Below are 11210 nucleotides of genomic sequence, written 5' to 3'. Positions count from 1 at the left end.
TAATTATGACCAAATAAATTGTGATCACTTTATCTACAACATATAGTTTGTATTTTATTCAAGTGTTATTGTTTTTTTTTTAATAATAACATTATATAAATGCTGGGTTGGTGTTCTGTGGAGTGCCAATCAGGGGAGGATTGATCTCGTATTGCACAGAGCCTCTCTCTCTCCAGTTCGGAGAGGTCCCTGGCTGGACCAACACAACCCTACGATCTCCTGGACTGACAGACAACGCACACGCTGGTCTCCAAATTGTCAAGAGCAGTGTTTCCAAGGTGCCATCATCCCTCTAGCTACTACCACCAGCGAAAGTCCAGACCAACCGACACCGGTTCACATTCCATCTGAGTACCAGGATCTCCAAGACGTGTTCAGTGTGGAGAGAGCAAGCAGACTACCATCATACCACTCCTATTACTGTGCCATCACGCTACTTCCTGGAAGCAGTCCACCGTGGGGGAGGGTGTATCTGCTGTCTTTGGATGAGCAGAGAGCCACGGAGGAATACATTCAGGAGGCACTCCAACAGGGATGCATCAGACACTCCACATCTCCTGTTTCAGCACGTTGTCTTCTTCGTGGAGAAAAAGGGGGGTGGAGGCATAGATTAGCGAAGTCTCAACCAGGTTTCAGTTAAGTACCGTTATGCCTTACCATTGGTTCCTGCAGCCCTGGAACAACTCAGAACAGCTAAAGGGTTCACTAAGCTAGATCCACATCCAAGAGAGGGATGAGTGGAAAACAGCCTTCAGTACCACTTCAGGCCACTATGAGTACTTATTCATGCTGTATGGGCTCTCTAGCGCCCCCTCGGTGTTCCAGTGCCTAATCAATGACGTCCTGACGGACATGTTGGGGAGGAGTGTCATCACATATATCGACAACATATTAGTATATTCCAGTTCTCTTGAAGAACACATCCTCCACATACACCAGGTGTTAAAGAAGCTTCTCCAGCATCAACTCTATGTCAAAGCAGAGAAATGTGAATTCCACCAACACACCATATCGTTTCTGGGCTACATCATTAGCCCTGGGGGAGTTGCCATGGACCAAGACAAGATGAAAGCGGTGGTGGATTGGCCCATTCCTCACACAGTCAAAGAGTTGTAATGATTCCTGGGTTTTGCCAACTTCTACAGGCGTTTCATAAGAGGATTCAGCACACCCCTTGACGTCCCTGCTGAAAGGAAAACCTAAGCATCTGCCGTGGAACCCAGCCGCCGAAACGACATTTGACCGACTAAAACAGGCGTTCACCACACCTCCCCTTCACAAGCACCCAGATCCTACTAAACCCTTCATTGTGGAGGTAGATGCTTCAGTGACTGGAGTCGGCGGTGTGCTGTCTCAGAGGTTCGGGGACAAACCCAAGCTTCACCCAGTTGCCTTCTTCTCCAAGAAGTTGTCCGCAGCAGAAAAGGAACTATGATGTGGGGAACAGAGAACTCTTGGTTGTAAAATTAGCCCTGGAGGAATGGTGACACTGGTTAGAGGGGACCATGCACCCCTTCATCATCTTCACAGTCCATAAAAACCTCAAATATCTCCGCACTGCTAAACGTTTGACACCTCTTCAAGCCCGCTGGTCTTTGTTCTTCTCTCGTTTCCAGTTCACGCTATCCTATCGACCAGGATCTAAGAATACTAAAGCTGATGCACTCTCCCAGGTACATGGCCCAGAGGTACAAGAAAGCCCCATGAGTTTATTATTCCAGCCACATGTATCTTCAGCTCCATCGATTGGGAGTTAGATCAGACCCTGGCCAGAATCCCAAGCTGCATCTCCCCCTAGTAAATAATATGTGCCTAAAGAGCACCGGCTGGAACTCATCTCATGGGCCCACATGCCGGTCATCACAGGCTACCCAGGTACACAGTGCACCTACCATCTAATACGTTAGACATACTGGTGGCCAACATGCTGAGGGATGTGCTTAGAGTGGTCTCGTCATGTTCCACCTGTGCCCAGTCCAAGGTTCCTTGAACAATCTAACCTCAGGGTACCATCCACAAGCCAACGGCCAAGTAGAATGTGCGAAGCAAGAGATCGGGCGGTTCCTCCAAACATTCTGTGCAGCTAACGCAGAGGACTGGTCCAGATTCATCCCCTGAGCCGAATACGCCCAGAACTCCATACATCACTCAGCTACACAACTCACCCCGTTCCAGTGTGTCTTTGGCTACGAGCCATCTCTGTTCCCGTGGAACGCCAACACCACAGATTCCCCAGCAGTCGACCACTAGTTCCAGTGGCGCGAGCAGATCTGGGAAACCACTCAGCAACGCTTAACACAAGCAGTATCTACAAGCAGAAAGCTGAACATCATCGCAGCGAGCATACACGTTACCAGCCAGGTGACAGAGTCTGGCTCTCAACTAAGGACCTCAGACAACCACATTCCTGTAAGAATCTCAGTTCACGATACATCGAGCCATTCAAGATCAAACCTCTTGAATTAAACAGATCAACGAGGTCACATACAAGTTGGAATTACCACGTCACTGCCGCATCACACCCTCTTTCCATGTTTCCCGACTTAAACCAGTAAACCCCAGTCCCTTAGCCATGGACTTGCCACCTGACGCAACTCCCTTTCCACCGCAAACCAGCAACTCCAATGCACCACAAACTACAAACATGGCAGACGACAATGACACTTCCCAAATACACACAATGACACGTTCACCGTCCGTGGAGTTCGAATTAGAGACACCTGATCCCAATAACATACACACACTCGCTCTACTCCTTTTAAGAGTTGCGAAGTATACGCTCAGTTGCATCTTGTCTCTGCCATTACCAAGCCTCGATACCATGTTTGTTTATTCTGGTTTTTGACTTTGTTCTCATATTACGACCTCGTCTCTCTGCCTTGCCTTGTTTGGACTGCTTGCCTGATCGCCTGACCTCTGCCTGTCTATTTTTAGTGATTTCTTCCTGATCCTTTGGAATTGTTCTTTTATTAAACTGCCATACCTGCATCTGCTTCTGTCTGTGCCTCCATTACATTACAATCAGCACCTTTCCTCTGATTAATGACTAATGATTAATGGCTTATGTCCCTTGCCACTGGATGTTTAGTATCATTCTTATTATTTTATTGCAAGTTAGCCTTCTTCAACTCTTCATGACTTGTATTTTTTAGCAGTATTTGCTCCATCATGTTTATCTGTTCTTCTACTGTTTGTTGTCAGTTAGCTTAAACATGAGAAATTTTCATTAAAAAGTACACTCCAATTAAAAAAGTACATCTTCTCAGTTCACCATGGACATATTCTGCTATTTATTATTTTTACGTCACAAATTAATAATAAAGGTTGATAACAGAACTGATGGATACAGCATGTAACAAATATGGATATATAATTGATAAGAAATAAAGCATTTATCATGCTTATCAAGGATATTAGTCTGATATTAGGAAACTAGGAATTCTGCTACTTCTACAGGACCAATTTGGACTACATATTCTTTGGTCAAATGGAATGTCAAATGATATGAATATATTCCTCTCACCAGTATTTAAAGAAAGAGTTTTGGGATGTGTTTAAAGTCTATTCCTGACTCACCTGAGCATCTTGTGCAGTTTACTTGGTGTCATCCCACTGCCATTATCGATAAAGCTAAGACACAACTCCTCTTTTACAGTGACCGCATCAATCCAGATCTGCTTGGCTGTGACCCCGGGATCAGACGCGTTATCTACCACACAGAGAGACAGCAAGTTAGTGGCCGACTCTTATTACAAACACTTATCGATAAATTATGTAACCCATCAGACGATTTCTCATGTCAAACACACAGATGTATGCTACAAGATCAGAGTAAATAAACGTGTCTAAACTAGTGGGCCACACATATCACTCTGAAATACATAAGTAGAAATAAATAACTGTGAGTCACAGGAGGTTTATTTGCACAGTCTGTGAGTCATATGGCAATGAGTTTAAATGTTCCAACTGAAACAAATCTATAATAAACAGTTAACCAAAAGGCTATTTTTCTGTTGTCCTGCTGACCTGCTTTTCAGTAATGAATCACTCAAACAGGTCCACGTGTCCAATGGCATCTACCTTGTGCTGTTGGTTGAAAATTCGAATACCCTTTTTTTTTTTTTTTTTTTACAAGCATATACAGTATTGTAACAAAAATAACTCTCATGAATTCTTCTGTTTGTTACAGTATTCTGTATCAGGCTTCTCCACTGGGTCACGTGTAGGCCTATGTGCTATGTTTTTTTTTTGTGCGTTTGTTGTCTCCATTATGCTAATGGACAACAGCAACCTGTTAACTAATGAAGATTTAAAATAATTTCACTGAATCTCAAGAACCACTGCAATGTTCAGGCTACCAAAAAAATGCTATTAGTTAAGCTTGCTTATATCTACTAAGACCGTTACTAAAAATAGTCCAGTCGTTACAGGACCGTTTATATTTTTTTGTTGTTTATATTGTTAGAAAATGTTGTAAAATCATGAACCTTCATCAGCAGATCTGAGAATATGGCTGCTCTTGCTTGGCATGGATTACTAAAATAACAGCGCATGGTGGAGTAGTTGTTAGCATGTTCATCTCACACCTCCAGGGTCCAGGGTTTGAGTCCTGCCGGAGACGTGTGGGCGGAGTTTGCATGTTCTCCCCGTTTCTGCAGGGGTTTCCTCAGGGTACTCCGGTTTCCTCCCCCAGTCCAAAGACATGCATGGTAGGCTGATTGGCATGTCTGAAGTGTCCGTAGTATATGAATGGGTATGTGAATGTGTATGTGATGGAAAATGTTGTAAAATCATGAATCTACATCAGCAGATCTAAGAATCTGGTTGCTCTTGCTTGGCATGGATTACTAAAATAACAGCTGTATTACCAAGATCGCGCACGGTGGCTTAATGGTTTGCCTCATACCTCCAGGGTCGGGGGTTCGATTCCCACGTGGCCCTTGTGTGCGGAGTTTGCATGTTCTCCCTGTGCTGCGGGGGTTTCTTCCCCCAGTCCAAAGACATGCATGGTAGGCTGATTGGCATGTCTAAAGTGTCCGTAGTGTGTGAATGTGTATGTGATTGTGCCCTGCGATGGACTGGCAGGGTGCCTTGTGGCCGATGCTCCCTGGGATAGGCTCCAGGTTTCCCCATGACCCTGAAGAGGATAAGTGGTATAGAAGATGGATGGATGGATGGATTACCAAGATCATCTTTACAGAAGATAAGGAGTGTGTTTTTCATCACACACTCACCTGCTCCTGAAGGAATTCTTACCAGTTCTGCCTGCTCCCACACACACGTTCAAGAATTCATTTGGTTTGGTTATTTGGTTATTAGTGAGTTAAACCACAGAGACCCTAAACTGCATAAAGCATTTACTGAAGATAAATGAGTGTAGCCCTGTCCAGCATCGTCCCATGTTAATGGACGTGGCCTTCATGTCACGGTCTGTTCCTGCAACGTTATTGCTGGGCCCCATGGGTACTGATGCACACCTCTTGTAAGGATGTGCTTTTGACATTAGCTGTTGTTTAAACTGTAAGCATGCAGGTCTAATTGTGACAACTATGTTTCATCTCACTCTAACCTTAGCCGGCAGCCACACAGGAGAAACAGACAGTCAGAGAGCGTGAGTAAAACTGATTGGGTTTTTCTAGGTAAGGTATAGGTAAGGCATTTATTTGTTCTCTAATTTGGTGGGAAACTAGTCAACAAAAGATGGTAGTCAGACGATTTACTTTCCTTGTGGAATTAGCATGGTAATGCAGTTGAGAATTAATTTTGTTTGTTTTGTTTTTTTGGCTAGAAAACTTATGATAACCGGCTAGTGACTAACAGAATTAGTATTGATGAGTTTCCCTGTATTTTTCTGTATTTAAAAAAAAAAAAAATGCAATTGCATTTTTCTACCAGAGTGGGTGACATTCCAAAACCTGACATCCAGTAGCTTTAAAGATTCAGCACAAAATTTTAACACATAATCAGCTGTGTCCAAACAAAGTTCTAAAATGTCTGACGATACCTGCGATATCTCGGAAAAGTGGCATTATCACAATATCGACGTTATAACATCAGATTGCCCAATTCTACAATAGGAGATGCAAGGATAAGAAAGGGATATATGTGTTAGAGAAGAGAAACCTTAAATTTAAGCAAGCTGAGAAAATTATAAACCGAGAAAAGGACAGGTGGTGAGAAAGATATAGGGCAAAATAGTGTACAAAGAAAATGATGGAAAAGGATAAACAGGGGAAAAGGCAAAATGTCAGGAATAGAGCAAAACAAAAAAAAATGATGAGAAAAAGGAGGCTAAGGGAAAATATAATATCCATCCATCCATCTTCTATACCGCTTTATCCTTTTGCAGGGTCACGGGGAAACCTGGAGCCTATCCCAGGGAGCATCGGGCACAAGGCGGGGTACACCCTGGACAGGGTGCCAATCCATCGCAGGGCGCAATCACATACGGTTTCCTCCGGGGAGGAAACCGGAGTACCCGGAGGAAACCCCCGCATATATCCATATATCTAGGATTATATGTGGTGTCAACTGAGGGTTGAAAAATTCACACACACAAACCCAATCGACGTGGCTACGTGTATGTTTTGGGACAGTGGGTGGAAACCAGAGAACTCGGATGAAACTCCCACGAAGATGTCAAATAATACTGGCTTATTTATACGTACTAAAATATGCAGTCATGCTTAAGCCCTTGCAAACCCTGGCACAAGAAATATATAAAATTTAAAAGATAGAAAAGAGGAGAGAGAGAGAGAGAGAGAGAGAGAGAGAGACTCTCTTATTACTTTACAATTAGTGCGAGTTCACTGTTGCTTTATGGTTTTAAAAGCAGAAGGGCTGCTGTGTTTGGTTGTGTTTAAAACATGCAGGTCATCGACCGACCGGATGTGTAACAGGTGCTCAGTTTCCGCCGCGCGGATGCCAGGTTCTGTCCCAAACCGCACACCAGACAACACCACCAGGCTAGCAGGTCTCCATCATTCCCCCTGATGATGCACTAGACAGTATATCGAGTAGTACTGTACTGCAGTTATGAGAGTGCAGGAAAATACCCCTCCTTCATGCGAGTGTCGATCTGAACTCAAACATCACTCTCGCAAGAAAAGTTCACATTTAAGTTTATGAGGGAAAAAAGAAACATCATGACGACTTACCTATTAACTCTGCGACGGCACTGAACGGCCACGTGTGACTGGTGGAGTTGCTGTCCAGGTACGATGGGCTCATCTGCAAGCACACAAAACACGAACAAGAAAAACGTGTAACACAGCACACTGTAATATGCATTCGCAAGACTACAGACGTGCATTAAGAATACGCACAGAGCTGAGACGGATCCCGTGCTCGCTCAGCCTCGCCATTTCTTCCAGTCCAGCCAAACAAAATAAAATATAAAAATAAAAAAGCTTGTATTACAAAACTCGCAATCTTCCTCCTTCTACAGAGCACGCACTCTTCCTTCCTCTTTCACTTCTGTGACACTGCTGCGGCGGAAAAGTGCGCCGTGCTGTCTGCGCGCTGGTGGAGTGCAACTTGTGCAGGGTTGCCAGATTGGACACCAACATTATCTCCTAGAGCTGCTTACCTCACCTGGAAGGCGGTGTTTCAGTTTCTTTTAGCCGAGTTAGCTTACAGTCCCCTACGAAAGTATTGGAACAGCAAGGTCAGTTCTTTTGTTTGAGATATGAGATGATAGACCAGAATTTCAACCTTCATTTCCTGATATGTACAGCTAGATGTGTTAAACAGCTTAGAACATGACACATTTGGTGGCAGGGAACCCAATTTTTAGCTGAGCAAAAGTATTGGAACAGATAGTCTTAAAGTAGCCTAAATCAGTGGTTTTCAAAGTTGGGGCCCCCTTTGGGGCCGCCAGGGGGCGCCCGGGGGGTCCTCAACAATTTGGTGTGAAAAATAAATAAATACATGATTCTCACTCTCAGACAACCACACACACACATAATCAATTCCTCATGTAATGTAAAGATGAAAGAGGTAATAATTAATAATAATAATAAAAAAGGGGGGATATATTCAGAAGTCTGTATTTTTAATGTGTTTTAAAGACAACTTGCAAAAGGGGGGCCTCAGTCAAATGTTTATTCCATTTGGGGGGCCTTCCCCTGGAAAAGTTCGGAACCCCTGGCCTAAATAACACTGTACCACAGCTTCGTTCGGTTGTTGTCAGTGTTCTTCCTTCAGGGTTCATGTCTAAAGTTAGTTGTTGTGTTGTCAGGGCTTTTTGGATCATTGTTTTGCTGTTGCTGCATAATAAAGTTCCTCCCAGTTAATTTGGATGCCTTCCAACTCTGTCAGTTGGAAGACAGATTGTTTTTGAAGACTTCTGAATTCATTCTGATGCTACCATCGTGAGTTACATCGTCAATAAAGATTAGTGAGTCTGTTCCCCCTGTCCAGGCTGTACCCCGCCTTGTGCCCGATGCTCCCTGGGATAGGCTCCAGGTTCCCCGTGACCCTGAAAAGGAGTAAGCGATAGAAGATGGATGGAGTCTGTTCCAGAAGCAGTCATGCAAGCCCAAGCCGGGAAGCTACCTCCACCGTACTTGACCGATGAGCTTGTATGTTCTGGGTCATGAGCAGATGCTTTCTTTCTCTACACTTTGGCCTGTCTGTCACTTTGGTAGAGGTTCATCTTGGTTGTAGAACATTTGTGGCTTATCTGTATATTTCTTTGCAAATTACAATCTCGCTTTCTGATTCTTACTGCTGATGAATGGTTTGCATCTTGTGCCTTGGCCTCTATATTTCTGTTCTCAAGATCTTCTTTGAACAGTGGATTGAGGTACCTTGTGGAGGTTGTTGGTGATGTCCCGAACTGTTGTTTGGGGTTTTTCTTCAGAGCTCTCACAGTGTTTCTGTCATCAGCTGCTGATGTTTACTTTGTCTGACCTGTTCCATGTCTGGTTGTTAGTACATCAGTGGTTTCTTTCTTTTTCAGGACATTCCAAATTGTTGTGTTGGCTATGCCCAATGTTTGTGCCCAACGATTTTCCCTCTTTTCTCAGGTTCAAAATTGCTTGCCTTTTCCTATAGATAGCTGTCTGGTCTTTATGTTTTAGGTCTATCCTTTTTAACAACAAATGCCGTCTTTACAGGTGAAACCCAGGGCTCAAACCAAGAGTAGACATTCAGAGCTATTAATTGTAATTAATCTAACAGGATTAATTAGCTGGGCAACAACAAACATCTGTCAGTCATGTGTTCCAGTATTTTTGATCACTTGAAAAATTGGTGGGTTCAAACAAAACGTGCCATGTTCTAAGTTGTTTAACACATCTAGATATAAATATCAGGAAATGAAAGCTGAAATCTGATCTATCGTCTCATATTCACATTATAATCTCAAACAATTGGATTGGCCTTGCCGTTCCAATAATTCCAGAGGGAATTATTGGAACATTCGTGCCAATGATTTAAAAAATGAAAAAAAGGAAAACACATGATACATGTCTAAAATCCTCAAGGTGGTGATTGTGTATATGTGAATGAAAATGTTTATCATATTCAAAAGCATGACCCTTACTTTCATCATCCTCAGTGATTTGTTTAAAAAGTGATTTATTTGTAGCATACTTATTCATGGCATCATTCAATCAGATTACAATAACAGGACGTAAGAAAATCTTCACCAAATTCATCATCAATATAGTCAAATATCATATGAACACAGTAGACTCTGTAAAACTGACTACATAGTAAGAAGTAACATTATGTAATTAAGCAATAACAGCAAAAATAGGGTTTAGAAAGTCTTCAATATTGTTCTGTGGTGGATCATACAGGGGGCAGGTGGGACAGATAGCGTACATTGGGGCAGATCCCTGCTGTTTATATCAGCTGTTCATTGAACATTGGACCTCATGATTTCAATTCCAAGCACCACCAAGCTGCCACTGCTGGGTGTTGAACAAGGCTCTTAACCCTCAACTGCTCAGTTGTATAAATGAGATAACTATAAGTTGCTCTTGATAAAGGTGTCTGCCAAATGCTGTAAATGAAATACCAATTCCCTCTTCTGAGTGACCAATTATTTTTAAAATGTTGCTATTTGACAGATACAAACCGATGTTCCATTGATAACCTTCTACAGAGTTATTATTTCACCTCGTGGTCAAAAATGGGAACTACTACAAGATCCAACAGAGGTCCATTGGAGCAGGATTCACACTGCTCCATGCTCGGGGGAGGAGAAGCGGACCAGGCTGTAGTATTAAAAGGTTTGCCAGATTGGGCTAGTTTACTAATACTCTGTGGCTGCTAGAGTTTTTTTTATAGCAAATAATATCAATTAAATCTAAAAACGTTCTGCAAAACGGCAAAGTGTAAGTGCAGACAGTGTGTCTATGATGTACAGAACTGTTACTCTGTCAGAATGGGTGAAAGCATGTTGAACATCCCTAAATTTCAACTATTAAATGCTGTTACTTTAAGAGATAGAAGAACAATAATCACCTACAAATTTCATACAATTTGGGTGAAGGTGCACTGGTCCATATCCACATAAAACTGTCCTGTATGAGATGCTGGCAAGAAAAAAGCTATTATTTAATAGAAACCATATGAACCAAGTTTCAAAATGTTTTGTGGTCAGAAGCGACCAATCTAGAGTATTTGGGCCAAAATGTAGTGTGGTGCAAACCGAATGCTACCAATCTATTGAGAAATACCATCTCTCCTGTAAAGTATGATGGTGTCAGTCATGCTGTGGGGATGCTTTTATCAGAGGGGATGGCGCATCTTAAGACTGAAGGATAACTAGAACCAAAATACAGGGAAATGCTCAAAACATGATTCAGTTTGCTAAGAAACTAAAACCTGGGAGAAATTTCACCTCTCAGCAGGACAATGATCCTGAGCATGATGCTGAAGCAACAGAGAAAGCAACATTACCCAGTTTCTAGTTGCCCATGATGGCTTTATGGCTTAGAAGCAGCAGAGGTAACCATTCAAAACACAAGCTAGAAAACATCAGGGGAAAAACAAAACCTAATTCATGTCCAATTCGACCTATCTGGGGTCGAGTTCATTAACTGTAATCTTTTTTTTTCCTTGGAAGTGACAAATCCACAGATTCAACTCTGGATTCACGATAGCCGCCTTCTTGGAGTGGACCCATAATCTTCCAAATATATAGCCTTGTTAATTATCTGCCTAGAATACGCCACACAAAATAAGCACAACAAGAA

At 42.6% G+C, this 11210-nt stretch overlaps 1 protein-coding gene across 4 annotated transcripts in view; it reads right to left on the bottom strand.

The window, feature by feature from the left end:
* Nucleotides 1-7613, bottom strand: part of zgc:152774 (uncharacterized protein LOC553526 homolog) — a 26320-nt gene extending 18707 nt beyond the window's left edge. The window contains exons 1-3 of one of the 4 annotated variants that reach the window (XM_053641074.1): nt 7326-7611; nt 7158-7230; nt 3577-3709 (exon numbers count right to left, since the gene is read on the bottom strand). In XM_053641074.1, the coding sequence (XP_053497049.1) occupies nt 3577-3709; nt 7158-7230; nt 7326-7364 (245 nt within the window). In that variant the 5' untranslated portion in view covers nt 7365-7611. Of the gene's footprint in view, nt 1-3576; nt 3710-7157 lie in introns of all 4 variants that reach the window. The other 3 variants (XM_053641076.1, XM_053641075.1, XM_053641073.1) reach the window with 3 other exon arrangements.
* Nucleotides 7614-11210: the final 3597 nt, after the last annotated feature.

Source organism: Ictalurus furcatus, chromosome 14 (assembly GCF_023375685.1).
Source record: "Ictalurus furcatus strain D&B chromosome 14, Billie_1.0, whole genome shotgun sequence".
Taxonomy (NCBI): Eukaryota; Metazoa; Chordata; class Actinopteri; order Siluriformes; family Ictaluridae; genus Ictalurus; species Ictalurus furcatus.
This window is presented reverse-complemented; position numbering and strand designations above follow the sequence as displayed.